At 45.0% G+C, this 16,280-nt stretch overlaps 1 protein-coding gene across 3 annotated transcripts in view; it reads left to right on the forward strand.

Annotated features, from left to right (window-relative positions):
• The window catches only part of Ninl (ninein like), a 137,830-nt gene that overhangs the window by 64,238 nt on the left and 57,312 nt on the right, over positions 1 to 16,280 (forward strand). For all 3 annotated transcript variants that reach the window (XM_029555057.1, XM_008851175.3, XM_017802730.2), the window contains 4 exons: positions 1,118 to 1,311; positions 1,749 to 1,845; positions 10,747 to 10,919; positions 12,685 to 12,751. In XM_029555057.1, the coding sequence (XP_029410917.1) occupies positions 1,129 to 1,311; positions 1,749 to 1,845; positions 10,747 to 10,919; positions 12,685 to 12,751 (520 nt within the window). In that variant the 5' untranslated portion in view covers positions 1,118 to 1,128. The remainder of the gene's footprint in view (positions 1 to 1,117; positions 1,312 to 1,748; positions 1,846 to 10,746; positions 10,920 to 12,684; positions 12,752 to 16,280) is intronic.

Below are 16,280 nucleotides of genomic sequence, written 5' to 3' on the forward strand. Positions count from 1 at the left end.
GTTATTATTTGGGAATAGTGACACCCAGGGTCTTTTGTTTGTTTGTTGTTGTATGTGGTTTTGTTTGTTTGTTTTGGGGGGTTGGTAGGTTGGTTTTTAGTTTTCGAGGCAGTTTCATGTAGCTCATGCTGGCCTCACACTTGACATGTAGCTGAGACTAGCTTTGAACTCCTGGTATTTCTGCCTCCACCTCCCAAGTGCTTGGACTATAGATGTAACTACCACATCTGGCTAAACCCAGGTTCCTCTGCATGCTTGGTAAAAACTCTCCCTCAGAGATATGCCCCCACTCCTTTTTATTTATTTTGTTTTGAGACAAGGTCTTCCTATGTAGCTCAAACTAGCTTTAAAGTTTCAATCCTGCTTCAGCCTCCCAAGTAGCTGGGACTACTGCATGTTTTTATTGGAGTTTCTATTTTTATATACTCTTTCATTTAGAGAAGTTTAGTGACGGGTTTTTTTTTTTTAAACTAATTTTAGTTTTTGTAAGTAGATACTTTTGTATATAAGGGAGAGACCTTGTGTTTATAAGGTGAAATGAAAATATATGTATATACTGAACAATTAGAATGTTTGCTTGCCAAAATCTTTGTAATTTTTTAAGGTAATGAAATTGTGAAGGTGTGAGCTCTTTTTGTACTTATCTTTTCTCCTCCTTTCCTCCCTCCCCTCCTCTTCCTTTCTCCTCTCTCCCTCCTCCCTTCTCTCCTTTTCCTTTTTCAAGACAGAATCTTGCTGTGTCACCCAGGCTGGCCTCAAACTCCTGGGCTCAAGCAGTTCTCTGCCTCAGCCTCCTTAGCTGGGACTGTGCCTGTAGCATCAGGCTTTGTCTGTTTTCTAGTTATTCTTTAATGATTTTTTTTTAATACAGCAAAGAAATCCTTTTTCTTGTGACTGATAACCAAAGAACAACCTTTCTGTCCTAGGTCCCTGTGACATACTCTAGCCTTCCCTACAAAGCAGAGCTAAATTCCTTTAGCTGTACTTGACCCTGAGAGGGCTCCCGTTATCTCTTCCTACGTGTCAGCTCTGTGCCCTGCATTTGTCCAACATGTTGGCATGAGGCGGTAGGGATAAGAACACAGCCTGACATTTTTCTTTTCTTTTGCATGACTAGCCTGCTATGGGATGGACAGTGAAGAAGAGAACCACTACGTCTCAAAGCTCAGGGAAGTCTATAACAGCTGTGACACCACAGGGACTGGCTTTCTGGACCAGGAGGAGCTGACACGGCTCTGCAGCAAGCTTGACCTGGAAGAGCAGCTACCATCACTCCTTCAGATTCTTCTTGGAAATGACCGCTTGGCCAGGGTGAGTGTGGGTTTCTCCTGGGAAGAGCTGCAGTGGGTGTGGGCAATTGGTAAACATCACCCTAAGAAAGATACTTGTGAAAAGAAAGTTATTAGCAAATGGACCAGCGTTTTTCTATTAGGGATGATAGAAGGAATTTCTGGGACCATCTACAGATCACACCCAGCGTTTTTTTTCTAATCATGTTGTTTGATTTGGTTTTATAAAATTGTTAACAGAGTTTATTTTGTGGTAGAACGGTGATTCACATTTATCTTCTTTAGTAAATTTTTCTAATGAAAATAATTTTAAGAATGTATTTGAAAAAGTGAAATGAGTATTCTCACTCTGAAAGGGAGCCATCAGATATGTCTGAGAAAAAGATCCAAAGTTTGTCCTTTATATTAAATGTGGATCTGTGGAAAATTAGAGTCCTCTCTTTGTTCAAATTCCCACAGGTTAACTTTGAGGAATTTAAGGAAGGTTTTGTGGCTGTGCTGTCATCAAATGCTGATGTTGGCCCCTCTGATGAAGAAGGTAGCTCTTCGGAATCAGGTAAGAGGATTCCTCTACCCGCTTCAGTTTCTTTCCATTATTTGCTTATGGTCTTTCAGGGCAGCCAGGCAGGTCTGAAAACCAAATTCTAGCCCCTCTTTCTGTCACTCTCAAGCCATGTGGACTTGAGCAAAGCATCTGGGAGTTCCTGCTCAGTGAATAGTGTCAGATTATAGCCTATATTGTAGAGGGCCATTGACAAGTAAACTGAAGGATGTGGAGAGAGGAAAGGTGGAGTGTAAGGAGTGTTGCAGCCACTGGGCTCTGAGATGCCAAGCAGGTGTCAGCCACCTGCCCATAACACCAGCATCTGTTGTCACAGACAGTGATGTTACAGTGTGATGATAAGGCTGACTGCAATCCCACTGTACAAATGGGGCTTGTTTGGCTGGGTGTGGTGGTGCACATCATTAATCCCAGCATTCGGGAGACAGAGGCAGGCAGAGCTCTGTGAGTTCAAGGCCAGCCTGGTCTACATAGCGAGTTCAGGCCAGCTGGGGCTATAGGGAGACCCTGTCTCAAAAAGACAAAAAAAGAAATGGGAATGGGGCTTGTGGGGCAGGGGTACAATAATAAGTACAACCATTATCATGGCAGCAGGTGAGGTGCAGGATAATGGGCCTTATAGGAGAGGGCTGGAGACATGTCTGTGCAGGGGCATGTGGACTGTGATGATTGCAGGAGTTCCGGTAAGAACTTCCCCACCTGGCATGCTGTATGATTACATAGTGGATTGCTGCCTTGGGCGATCCTAGTCAGGAGCAGGGGCATGGAGATGGATAACAGTGTTGGGAAGAAGGGAACATAATAGGGGACTAGAGCTCACACCAAGTGTCTTCTGCGTATCAGGCCTTAAGCTCCATATGTGTTTTGTGTAGATTCTGTTTAGCCCTCTTAGAAATCCTGTGGTAGTTAGTGTCATACCCACTATTGAGTTAAGATGTGATTTATCAGGGCTGGAGGGATGACTCAGTGGTTAAGAGCACTGATTGTTCTTGCAGAGGACCTGGGTTCGAATCCTGGCACACATATGGAGGCTAACAACCATTGGTAACTCCAATTCCAAGGGATCTGATGCCCTCTTCTGTTCTCTGTGAGCACTGCACAACACAGGTGCACTTTCACACATGTAGGCATAACACTCATACATAAAATAAAAATAATAATAAAAAAGATATGATTTATCCACTTAGTAGTGGTGACTAGGATTTGAGTACCTCTTGTCCAGCATGTCCTGGACCCTGTGCACATCAGAATCCTGAGTATATTGCATTAAATGCCATGTAGCTCCTTTCCCATCTCCTCTCTGATTGCAGAGGGTACAGAGCTCTGGGCTCAGTGTCATCCCCACCCATGCCAACTGCACAACCCTTTGTTTCACATTCCAAAGATGTGAGGAGGGCTGCTTGTCTTTTGTGACCCACGAGAGTTTAGAAGGTGACTGGGGACATCAAAATGTTTTGGAAATAATGAGGTCAAGTCCCTCTGATGTACCAGAAACATAGGATACCCTACTTCCAGCCATGTGATGGCCACGACTTAAAAGTGGCCATCTGCAATGTGGTGTTTCAGTTCTTTCAAAGAAACCAGCTCCTTTAAGCCCTATGTTTTTCCTCACCAATTCCAAATCTTTTTCTTTTGAATTAGAATTTTAAAACTTTTCCTCAGTTAAATGGCCCCTGTGCCTAGTACAGAATGCTGCCGCTCATGTCACTGGATGGAGCTCAACCTCTGCCCATCTCTGTTAAGTGGCCTTTTTGGAAGAGGTCTGAGTAAATGTCTGAAGAAATGATTTTACCCATACCCAGGTCTTGATGGGTTAATCAGTGAGTTCACTGGGGTTACTTACAGGAGCAGGGCTGATTCTGTGGAGCTCTACCCCCCCCACCTTCCCCAGCAATCTTTTAGAGCTTATGTAACGTAGTCGGTCTTGTGAACCTCGTAACTTTCTGAGCTTCTTCAGCCCGATAAGCTTCATTAGCTTCCTGAGTCTTGGGAGCCTCTGTCCTCCCTGCAGGTGGGAATGTTTCCATGTGGAGGAAGTAGCTAGATAGCAGTCTCTCCTTCCAGAAGGGCTGACTTTGTGCTGCAAGCCTGTGGCCACAGACTTGGGTCAGCCCTACCTGCACCCTCCAGGGTTGAGTCTGGGTCAGTGCCAGTCTTTCTTACCTTGTTTTCTGACTTACTGGTCCCGTGTCTCCTGTGCCTCAGCCCTGCCTGCTCCTTGCCCCTCTGATCATCCTGTTTGCCTCCTCGGCTCCTGTCACTTCACCAGCTTCCTCATTTCCAATCTCTCTGCTGGTGCCACCTCATGGCCAGGAAAAATGCTTTTCTCAGTGTGACCAGATGCGTGGATTATGAAGAGTAGCCCTGCTCTGCTGTCCCTCCTGTGGGTGAAGGCCAGTATTGAATATGGAAGTAAATATACTTTGCTTTCTGACCTTGTTTCACTTTTCCAATTTCAGTTCACACAGAGATGACACATAGGTTTGCAGGGCACTGGCCAGCCACTGGGGCCCTTGTAGAGCTGTACATATCAAGTTCATTTGAGGGCAGGCTGAGAACATGGTAAAAGATGCTAGGCCCAGGTGACTTATGGTGCTCTCACCGCAGAGGGAGAGCGCTGTGATGCTGTAGGGACTGGATGCTGCCCCATTGTTGTCATTGCCTAATGCTCTGTGTTGTTTCTATAGGGACGAGCCATATGGACACCCCCTTCTGAGTGGGGGTTTTCCATGCTGGAAGGAGATTTCTCCTTGGGCTGCTCTGGTGGGAACCTCAGGAGTACTAGGAGAAGAGCATGTCCTTTTCTTCAGTGGTTCACTACTGTAAGGGAAGGACTACCTGGCCGGGGATGAGGATATAGAGCTGAGGTCATTGTGAGGCCAGAACAAGGACAGTGGGATATGAAGGGGACACTGGACACAAGGAGCTCCACAGGAATCAGAAGCATGGGCAGGTTACACCATTGCCAGATGTGCAGGTACTTGACCAACCCTCAGGATGGGGCCACAGCTGGGGCGAGGTATGGTGGTCAGGATCTCCTCTGTGGTAGGTCTCGTGGTTGGGGCAGAGGAGAGTGAGCAGCCTTGGTGTCTTCTGCCCAGCTGCTCAGGTGTATCACATTTCCCACTGCACATGATTTCCTCTTCCTGTATCACCAGAAGGTACCACCACAAGAGACAGAAGGGAGAGGAGAGCCGCCACGTCCAGCCACATTTGTCTGCAAACGGAAGCTAGTCAGCAGTGAGAACTTTTGTTTTCTGGCTGCTCTTTATTGAGAGTCTTTCTCCGTGAATGGAATTGCCTGTGAACACTGGTAAAGATTCAGATCTTTGAGAGTAAAGTGTCTTCACTCACCCAAGATGGGCTTGACCCAAGGACCGAGGTGCTGGATGATCAAGGGTCACTAAAAGTCAACTTGAGATAATTGTTCACATTCTTTGTCTCACATTGATGGAGAATAAAGACATGAACAAAGGAGGAGCGAAGAAAGAAAAAGCAGGTTTCAGGCCAGGCGTGGTGGCACACACCTTTAATCCCAGCACTTGGGAGGCAGAAGCAGGAGGATCTTTGTGAGTTCGAGGCCAGCCTGGCCTACATAGTGAGTTCCAGGACAGCTGGGGCTACAAGGAGACCCCGTCTCAAAAAAGACCAAAAAAAAAAAAAAAAAAAAAAAAAAAAAAAAAAAAGGCAGGTTTCTTATGGCAAAGTGAGAAATTAAGGAAAAGACAGAAAAACGCCACAAACTGGGAAGGAGCCCAAGAGAAGAAAACACTGCAGAGCTATGGTGTAGGAGCTTTTTGTAAGATTTATGGCAGAAACTGGCCAAAGGCTGTGTTAATTTTTATTCAGATTGGCTAATTCTCTGAGCATATCAATGACTGACCAGTGGAGTGCCTACATGGTCTGTGCATGTTCCCCTGGCCCAGCTGGAAAGATGATGGTGCACAGCTCCTTGAATCAGAAGGGTGGCGATGCGTTGAAGCTTCCCTCTGTCCATCTTTGGTTTGCTTTGTTAGCTGCTGACCTTGGCTCATCTGCTGGCTGCTAGCCCTGGCTAGCGTGTCGTCCCGCCTTACAAGTGCTGCTGGTCTTCAGCCCTGGCTGGTGTCTTGCTAGCTGTTAATTAAACGATGCTGTCTTTGTTCTCAAGCTTACATGACCAGCTTGTAGTTTTACCGCAGGCCTTCTTTCCTTCCTGCCTATGAGGGACTGTCTTCTGCCTCAATACGTTTTCTCATATGTTCTCTTGTTTTCTCTCTGCTGACACAGAAGCTTTTCGTGCTCCTCAACATGTCCGGTGAGCTCTGTCCCCATCATTCCCTCTTGTCTTATAAGGCATGATTCTTTTTTTTTAAATAATTTATTGAGAATTTCATACAAAGGCATGATTCTTAATGATACCTGTAAGGACTGTCAAAGTGTCCCAGCAGTCTCCCTGTGTGTTTTCAGTCACCTTGAACTCCAGATTCTTCCTCTGGTGGCTCCAGGGTCACCATGTAGACCAGTAACACAGAGGAAAGAATTAAGGAGATTCTTGGCCTTAGGAATCTGCCTTCTGTATAAGACCGAAGACACATCTGCCATGACATGTTCCTCAGCTTCATGGCCAGGTCTGGCCTCCATAGTCCATTTTTCTGATTGCTCCCTTTCCTGAACCTGCATCCTCTTGTGACTGCTTCCCATGCTCTCCACCCTTGCTCATGCGGATCAGAGGTAGGAAGAAGGAGCTACAAGGAAGCCTAAGGTTTAGGGTGTTCCTTTCAGTCTGGAGACCATAATCCATGCTGCACAGGATGACAGTCACATGACTGTGTCTAAGGCCCACACCCCGGCCCATGGAGCACCTCTAGCACCAAGGGGATGGGGTCCTAATGTAGCCACCATGCCTGGCAAGAATGATGATATACTAGTGTCCCTTACTCTGGCTGTCTGGACTGTTGAAACAAGGTACCCCAGGGAATTGGGGAATTTCCCCCCAGGAATCTCAATGTTGGGAGAAGGAGAAGGCTGAGTCCTGGTGCCAGCCAGAGGGAAAACTTGTCCTTTTGAAAAGAGAAGGAATTTCACACAGTGACACAACTTGTTACATTGATAAGGAAAAAGTTGCATTCTTTTTTTTTTAAATTAAGTTTTTATTTTACATTTCTTTTTTTTAAATAAGATCACCAATTTTTAATCCAAATAAGATCCACAAAGAGTAAAAGAAAGCAAAACTTTCACATATCATTCACAATATTATATACCATTAAAAAAGTAACAATGGAGCTGGGCGTGGTGGCGCACGCCTGTAGTCCCAGCACTTGGGAGGCAGAGGCAGGTGGATCTCTGTGAGTTCAAGGCCAGCCCGGTCTACATAGTGAGTTCCAGGACAGCTGGGGCTACAGGGAGACCCTGTCTCAAAAAAAAAAAAAAAACAAACTTGATTCAATTAAAAACAAAAATTAACAATGAAAGTCAATAATAATAGATTTGCAAAAGAATATATGTACACACAGGTACAAAATAGTAATGAGATCTATACAAATTTAAGAAACATGTATATGAATATCTCTTATATCTACACAGTAGAAAAAGCAACAATATGAATACGTAAATTATTCTTTTTAAAAAAAATTTTTTTAGAAGAAGCATTTCATTACAGCTTTAACATACTTGTTAACAGTTTCCAGAGCAAAGATACATCTCTTTCAAAAGTCGCTATAAAATTTTTAGGTTCGCTTTTGGATTAATACAGTTATACAATATTGAACTCAGTATAAGCCCGCCCTGTAAGACATAAAATTGAATGAGTTTTTAGCCTATAAAAAAGATCTCAATTTCATTTTAAAATATACTGTTTCTTACAGAAAGACTCATTTTTAGTGCTACTAACACGTTTGTACAACCGTTTCTAGTCTTTATGTATCTGCTGAGAGTTTGAGAACAGCCTATGCTATATAGTCAGTTCAAGGTCAATGAGATACACAGCAAAACTGTGTCAAACACACAGAAAGACTGCCTTAATGCTTTAATAGCAATAGATGTAAGTTTTTATGCTTCCTTCTCAAATATAATTCTTTTTTAAAATTTGTTGATTTTTTTTTGTGTGTGTGTGTGTGTGTCTATCACACCAAACATCCCAAACCATCTTATTCAATTATACACCCACTTCCCAGATGGTACCCTACCACAGCCTCCCTCCCCCCACTAGAGCCCTTATACTCTGATGTCCCTGCTACTGTCCACTGTGTTGTCGGCACCCCCAGCCATTTCCCATTTTTTTAAAATTTGTTGATTTTTTTTTGTGTGTGTGTGTGTGTGTCTATCACACCAAACATCCCAAACCATCTTATTCAATTATACACCCACTTCCCAGATGGTACCCTACCACAGCCTCCCTCCCCCCACTAGAGCCCTTATACTCTGATGTCCCTGCTACTGTCCACTGTGTTGTCGGCACCCCCAGCCATTTCCCATTATTTGTGCATCTGCTGAATCTAGTCAGCCTATCTAGCAGTCTTTGTTTTAGGAAGGTCAGCTGTTCCTCATCTAGCAGCAATCAGGTGTCAATATTCCTTTAGATAAGATTGGGGTCTGCTGTTCATTTTCCCAGTTCTATGCTGGGTTACTATCTGGGAGTCCCTTGGGCCACCCTGGCCAACAACTCAAAAGAATGTATTTCCTATTTGGCATTGTTTCTTGTTATATAGCCTTTAGCTATACATATGGACTCTTAAAAAATTATATCGGCCCTTTAATCTTTGGTTATACTTTCCATTTGGGTGTTTAAGGCCATACAGTTGGCCCAGATAAACCAATTTATTTTAACTCTTTAGGCCATTGAGGATCTGTTCCTCAGGGGTCACATGGGCTTGGGAGGACCCCCTGGCCCCTTTCTTTTACCAGTTCTGTCTATGTGAACATAAGTCAAAGGTCCTGCTCAACCATGGCTGGCTTTGCTTGGAAGCATGGAGGAAATGTTTCCTCTGTGTTGATTCTCCTCTTTGTAGACTGGACTTGTAGTTCAAGTCCATCTCAAGGGGTCTCCTTGGCCTCCTTGATCAAGAGGACAGGTGACCCATCACAATTACAGGACATTTTGAGACATGCTCATAGTCCCCTGGAACTAGTCAACCTAGGAGGGCAAGAAGCAAAAACTGTCCTATATGTCCCTCTGACCAAATCAGTATAGGCCTCAAAGTATGTCAGTTAAACATCCAAGAAGGTTAGTTCCACCAGTCTGGTGCTTTTAATTACTGTGTGACATGTAGATAAATCTTGGGCAAAGACCAATTGTTCTTAGTAAACCTTGCCTAGACATATATTTCTTGAACTGCTATGTATAATTTGTCAGTAGGTTGTTGGACTAATATGGCTCCCTCTGGTTTTTAAAACTAGATAAGCATTATTTATTTCTCGCATTGTCCAACCCCTCCATCATGGTTTCCCCAATTAAGGTGCCCCCATTTTTCCCCTTTCTCCCTTAATAAGTCCCTTCCTCTATGGTCCTACCTCTCTTGAGCTCCTCCTTTTCCTTTATCCTCTAGGTTCCTTGTGTACCCTTCCCTCCCCCCATCCCTTAAAAAGATACATTCTTATAACCAACTGTATTCTTGTATAATACCCTTGTAAGCTTAGGCCATTGTAAGCTTCCTTTTACTTAACTGGGGAGATATCTTGAAATGTAACCCTGGGATGCTCAATGATGTTTTATTACTCTGTGGTGTTTTCACTACCTTGAGACATTTTGTTATGTTACTCTAAGTCTTGAAGCTCTGTGATACTTTCTACTCAATATGTTTGACTGTTGATAAAGATATAAAACTAAAAGAATGGAAAGTTCAGCAAATGTTTTAGTGAGGCACCTGGTTCCATTAGTCCAAGAGAAGTGTAAATCAGACATGTCAGAAATCTAAGCTTCTGCTGCTGACGTCTGGTTTTGTAAACTAAAATGACCATTTGACTGTTTCCTAGCCCTATTAGCCTGGCTAAAAGATGAAAAGGCGACAGATGTCCTGACCCACACCTTGGATGTCTACTTTGTAATCTGTGTTGTTCGAGTGAACTCAGGAAGGAATTTTGTGAGATCACATGGCCCATCATGGAAAGAAACATAGGGCCCGGTGCTAACCATAAAATGATGACATAAAATTGACTATATAATCCTCATCTGTACTTTAGTTCAGGCCCCAGAGAATCTAAAAAGCCTTCGTTGCTTCTGGGACCCTCATGCATGAGCAAGGAATAAAGGAGCTTTCTGACTTTCTCCTGGGTGAATGCTTGATGTGTTAGCTGTTGGAAGAATTTTTCCATAACAAGATCAGGCCTTGCATGGGAGACAGTGATGGCTCAGTGATGGGCAGGACCACACCAAACTTAATGTTAGGACCCCAAAGATGGAATTGTGGGGGTCACTGGATCTCTTTGTCCCTTTTTCCCATGTGGCCACAGTGAATAATTCTCTGTTTTCTGATGTTTTCAGTGTTGATTTGATTCTTTTACTTGGCTTATCAAGGATGGGTGGCTGAACTTGCCTTGTTGAGACACAGGCTGTGACCCTGTCTAGGAACAGTAAGGGAAGAAGTTAGAAGAAATAGTTATCAGGGCACTATCGCTAGTGTTCTTAGAGTACTGGTGTTGCATTCCATGAACAAAAACAAAATGTGCTTGAGAAAATGTAAAGAGAACCTGGGGATTAGTTCCCCTTGCCCAGCCTGTTTCCCAGTATCACTCCATGTGCTAGGATAGCCTCTGTTAACTGGTAATGGCTCTTGTGTTCTCCAGGCTTCTGTGTGCTTAACAGTGTGTCTGTGAGTGAGCCATACCATGAGTCGAACCGCAACTAGTATGTGGGGGCCCAAAACCTGCTTCATAGCAAAGCCCTCTGCCCACCTCCACCTCCATTTTTCTTTTCAGCTGCTTCCTGTGCTGTCCCACCAAAGTATGTGAGTGGCTCTAAGTGGTATGGCCGCCGGAGCCGACCCGAGCTTTGTGACTCTGCCACTGCGGCCAAATATGGATCAGAACAGCAGGGCAAGGGCAGCCTGAAGTCACCGGTTCGGCGGGCTGCATCACTGGAAAGTGTAGAGGTGGGTCAGCCATCACTTCCCACTCAGGTTTCCCAACATTAGGGGAGTAAATTTCAATTTGTCACTGTCCATAGGATATGGTCTCAGAGGATGTGGGGAGGGACCCATGTTCCTGGACAGCTTGAGGTGTCAACAACTTGGGTGCACATTGCAATGGTGCCTCCTTTAAAAGTCTTTCATCTGTCTTTGGGGGCAGTCCTTGTTACATGACACTCGCCCTCATACTTGGCTCAATGGGGACTTTGTAGAGACGCTCTTCTCCCAAGCTCACCAGTCACACCTTCCCTATCATTGAAGGAAGTCCAAGTTAGAGCTTCATAAGAGAGAAATGGTAAGTGCTGAGTGATGGAAAAGGAAAGCAGCCTTTGGTCTGCCTCAGGATATGCTCAGGTCCACACATCTGTGTCTGGCAAATTGCAGCCGGGTACCTCCCTAGAGCCATAGGGACCCTTTCCCTGCCCTGGTCTTTTGCTGCAGGCATCTGAGAGAGCCAGATAGAGCTGCACCTGCTTCCTGCTTCATGTAAAGAAATCTTTCCACAGAGGTCTGTAGCTTTCAGATCAATCATTGACTCATCAGACCTGTTTCTTAAGGATTCTAGAAGGTTCCTGATTCCTACTCTCTGTGATGTCAATTTCCACAATAAGACAGGTCCTTGTTAGGAACTTTGGGACCCAAATGGATTTTTATTTTAAACATTTTAAAAATTTTATATTTTTATTTAGTGTGTGTTTGTGTGTGTGTGTGTGTGTGTGTGTGCATGTGTGCACAGCTATGAATGAGTGTGTTGTGGTACACAAGTAGAGGGCAGAAGACACCTTGCAGGAGTTGGTTCTCCTTTTACCATGAGAATCCTGGGGATTGAACTTCAGTAGTTAAGCTTATTGGCAAGTGCCCATACCTTCTAAGCTAACTTGCCAACCTATTTTAAACATTTTTGAGGCAAAGACAAAAAAAATCTCTTCTCTCAAGGGCCTGCTACATCTGAATATCACCAACAAACTCAGAACATAGGTTTTTTGTTTTTTGTTTTTTAATTCTGCCTTAGATTTTTAAGATTAACTTATTTTATATGTATGAGTGTTTTGCCTGCATTAAGAGCACCACAGGCACGCACTACCTGAGAAGGCCAGAAGAGGGTATCAAATCCCCTGGAATTAGAATTACAGACAGTTGTGAGCGGCCACATGGGTGCTGGGAACTGAACCCAGGTCCTCTGCAAGTGCAGCAAGTACTCTTAACCTCCAGTCCATCTCTCCAGCCCCTTTGTGTTCTCTCTTTGAATATGACCCTCAGCCACAGAGGGTTGAGAGGAGAGGACACTCTTCTGAGCTCGGACACTCCACCTTCATTGTGATATTCTTTAGCTCATCTTCGACTCCCAAACATGGGGAAAGCTGTGTTGTTAGCTAAGTTAAGCACATCAGAAAATGGGACTGAGTATTTATTTCTGTGTGTTTATCATGGCCTGCTGATAGCTTTGGTTTATGCTGTGGAGCCTGAAAGTGCAGAGCAAGTCATGTGCCCAAACTCCCTTGAGTCTGAGCCCTTTGCTTTAGAGAGGGCGTTGGTTTTCATGGCATACAGTGCCCTGCTTGGTGGGACCACATGCTGCGGAGCTTCAGCCTACGGATGCCAGCCTGGAGTGCATCTCCTGAAGAAGTCCCTCCCCAACCCAAACATCCTATTCTGCTTATCGCTGGTGTTGCATCCACCATGACCACCATTGGAGGACTCACATCTTTCTCTTCATGTTTTTCCACAGAGCCTCAAGTCAGATGAGGAAGCTGAGAGTGCTAAAGAACCCCAGGGTGAACTGTTTGAAGCACAAGGTAACTGTGGCTGCATGTTTCATGCTGTGTCTGATAGGAGTTCAAGGAGCCGGATCGTTGGACAGGCCAATCCTCCCTCCCTCCCTCCCCCTTCTACTTTCTCTCTCTCTCTCTCTCTCTCTCTCTCTCTCTCTCTCTCTCCTCTCTCCTCCTTCCCTTAAGACAAAAAAAAAAAAAAAAAAAAAGAGTCACAAAATACTAAAGAATTCTAGAGTGTGAGGGTTTGGTCAGTGAGTAAGGTGCTTGCTATGCAAGCATGAGGACCTGAATTTGGATTCCAGCTCCTGTGTAAAAAGCTGTGCACACTTCTAATCCCAGCACTGCTGAGCCAAAGACAGGAAGATCCCTGGAGCTGGCTGTCTGCCTAGTCTAGCCCAGTCAGCTCCAGGTTCAGTGAGAGATTCTGTCTCAGAAAATAAAGTGGTCAATGATTGAAGAGGACACCAGACATTGACCTCTGGCCTCCACACACATGATTATGCACATGCAGATATGTACACGTACATACATGAATGTGTATACACACATGCATACACATATAAAAATAATAATAGAACAAAGAATCGTAGAGTCTAACAGAGAGATGAGACCAAGATCTGTGGCAAACACTTCCAAAGTCTGTGATGTCACAGAAGTGAGAAAAGGAGCTCACTGACATGGGAATGACAGCTGTACCTGACCACTGTGCAAGCTGAGGAACTTCCCAGGAGCCTGCCAGGGCCTCTCTGACCCTTGCAACAGGCTCATGAGTGTCTGAGCATCTCTTGTTCAGTGCAGCCCAAGGTGTGGTGCAGGGGCTCTTGATGGGCCTGGGAGCAAGAATGAGGGTTGCAGCAGGTTTGATGGCCACAGAAGTCAAGTGTTTTCTGACACTGTTGCAGAACTTCTCTGAGTTGAGGCTTGGAGTGCTCAGGAAAGTGCAGAAGGCTGTAAGGTTTAGCACCATGACATCTAGGGCCTCTGCCGAGACAACAAAGGCTGAGCCATGAATCATGGAAACTGTGACGGTCACTTAACATAGCTGGGCTAGGGCATAGACGTGGACTGCCTTCACATGACCTATCAGCATGGCTAGACTTCCTCAAAGCATGATGGCTCAGGACCCCCTAACACAGGTCCAGCAAGGCAGGCTGGGGATGCCTCTTTCTGCCACATTCTATTGGTGGAAGCTGTCACAAGGCTTCTGAGATTGGAGAGAGGCCACAGAGCCCCCATGTACTGATAGAAAAAGTTAGAATTTTGCAGTTGTGGGGGTTTTTTTGTTTGGGTTTTTTTTGTTTGTTTGTTTTTGGTCTTTTTGAGACAGGGTCTTCCTGAAGCCCCAGCTGTCCTGGAACTCACTATGTAGACCAGGCTGGCCTTGAACTCACAGAGATCTGCCTGCCTCTGCCTCCTGAGTGCTGGGATTAAAGGTGTGCACCACCACGCTTGGCTGCAGTTGTGTTTTCAAATCACTTCGTGGGAAGGTGAAAAAAAAAAAAGCACAGGCGTTTCAAACGAGGGGAGGAATGAGACCATGAAGGTTGTCGTGTGCTTCAGTACGCAAGTGGAGAACAAACTTGTCCTTTGAACCCAGACCCATGAGGCCAAAGAATGGCAGGAAGCTGTTGTGATCATTGGAGAGGGCAGTGATGAAAGGAGCTGTGTTAGGGGAAGGGGCTGCACACTAGAGAGGAATCTGGGCCGGCTGAACAGATGGAGTCCTCTTCAGGCTGCAGAGGCCCCTGCCCCAAGCCACCTATAAGGAACTGGCAGGTGCCTGTTGGATGTGTGTGGAGCTGGTATGTCCTGTTGGAGAAAGCACTAGGTCAACTGAGATGACGCTAAGTCACTTGTTCTGACTACCCATGAGCCACAGCCAGAGTCTGACTTTCATCATCCTGCACACACCAGACCCCCACCTTTGGGTGGAGTGGAATGCCCTGCAGTCTCTTCTCTCTTGAATCAGGCTGTACTGGCCATAGGCCTTTGATGTGCTTTCCTCTGCCTAATCCACAGGGTAGTTTGGTGTATGTGGCCTGGCTTTCCTTGGAGGGCAATGACTTTTATATTACTAAATGGGTTATGAAAAGTAAAGAATGGACCATGTGGTGGCGTACACCTTTAATTCCAGCACTCAGGAGGTAGAGGCAGGTGAATCTCTGTAAGATTCAGACCACCCTGGTCTGCATAGCCAGTTCCACGCCAGCTGGGGCTATGGGAATACCTGTCTCAAAAAAAAAAAAAAAAAAGACACACAAACTAAAAACAATGGTCACATCTCTCTCCTCTGTGACATTCGTATCACTGAAACATAACATGCACTGTCTAAAGTCTTATGTTCAGCCAAAGCAGCCTCTTCCTGCGCTGGGCTGGAAAGTGTGGACAAGGGGCAGAGCATGCGTCTGGTTCACCAGTTCCTTCCTCATGGAAGCTCCAGTGTCTGTCCTCATCTGTGCTGTTTCCTTTGGGAAGCTTCAAACACATCAGAAAGCTGAGCAGCTGCAGTAGAGAAATTGCAAACCCAGCCACTGGTTCTAGCTCCTCTGTGACTCCTGAAGATGCCAACACCTCCTAAGTTGGATACATGAATCACACACAACCACCTGCAAAGCATCGTTGCAAATAGTAAGAGAAACAACAGAAGCTGAATGTGTCTCCACACTAGTCTTCTTACTAACTCCAGCTCGTTGGAGATGCTAGGGACAGAGGGAAGAGTTAACCACCACAGGAAAGCAAGCTGATTAAAAAATGAGGTAGGAAAGAGACTTGGGACCAAAAGACTTGAGACGAAACAGCCAGGGGCCCCTAGGGACTTTGAAAATTGATTCAAATGAGTCAACTACATGAAGATATGTGAGACAGGGATTGCTTTTCAACTTGTGAGGTGTGACAGTGGCATCGTGTGACGTAAGAAATTGGTTTTATTTTCTAAAAGCAACTTTAAATATGTGGGGGGCTAACAGCAGAAGATCTGGTATCCTTAGTGCTTGCATCAACAGTAAGGAAGGGGCACAAGATGAAGCCACTGTGCCTGAAGGTAGGCACAGCAGGCTTCCCTGTACGCTGCACTTCAGGTGTATTTGGAAAGTTGTAAAACATTAAAATTTTAAAAAGCTAATTTTAGGCTGAAGGTGTTGCTTAGTCGTAGTGCACTTGCCTAGCAAGCACAAGGTCCTAGATTCCCACAAAAAATTAATATAGTTTGGAAAGCTTATCTTTAATCGTCAGTACAAACCCGAGTCTATCTCTGAACTTCCTGTAGTCTGACTTCAGAGGGTTCCCTTCAGAAAGATTTTCTCATGGGGAGCAAGGCTTCCCCCTCAGCATCTTTCTAGGAAAACTTAAACATGAAGGGAAAAGAACTATCCTGTGAGCTCCATTAACTCACCACCTACACCCCACCTCATATGCTTCCTTTACCTCAGCATGTCCACCTGTCTGTCTGCTAGCCTGACCTCTGAGATGTGCCAGCATCGATGTACTTCCCAACATGCTTCACTGGACTTTAAGTATTAAGTTGTCCCTAGATCTGCTGAGGTGTGATTGA

This window comes from Nannospalax galili, unplaced genomic scaffold, assembly GCF_000622305.1.
Source record: "Nannospalax galili isolate Female #2095 unplaced genomic scaffold, S.galili_v1.0 scaffold1626, whole genome shotgun sequence".
NCBI lineage: Eukaryota > Metazoa > Chordata > Mammalia > Rodentia > Spalacidae > Nannospalax > Nannospalax galili.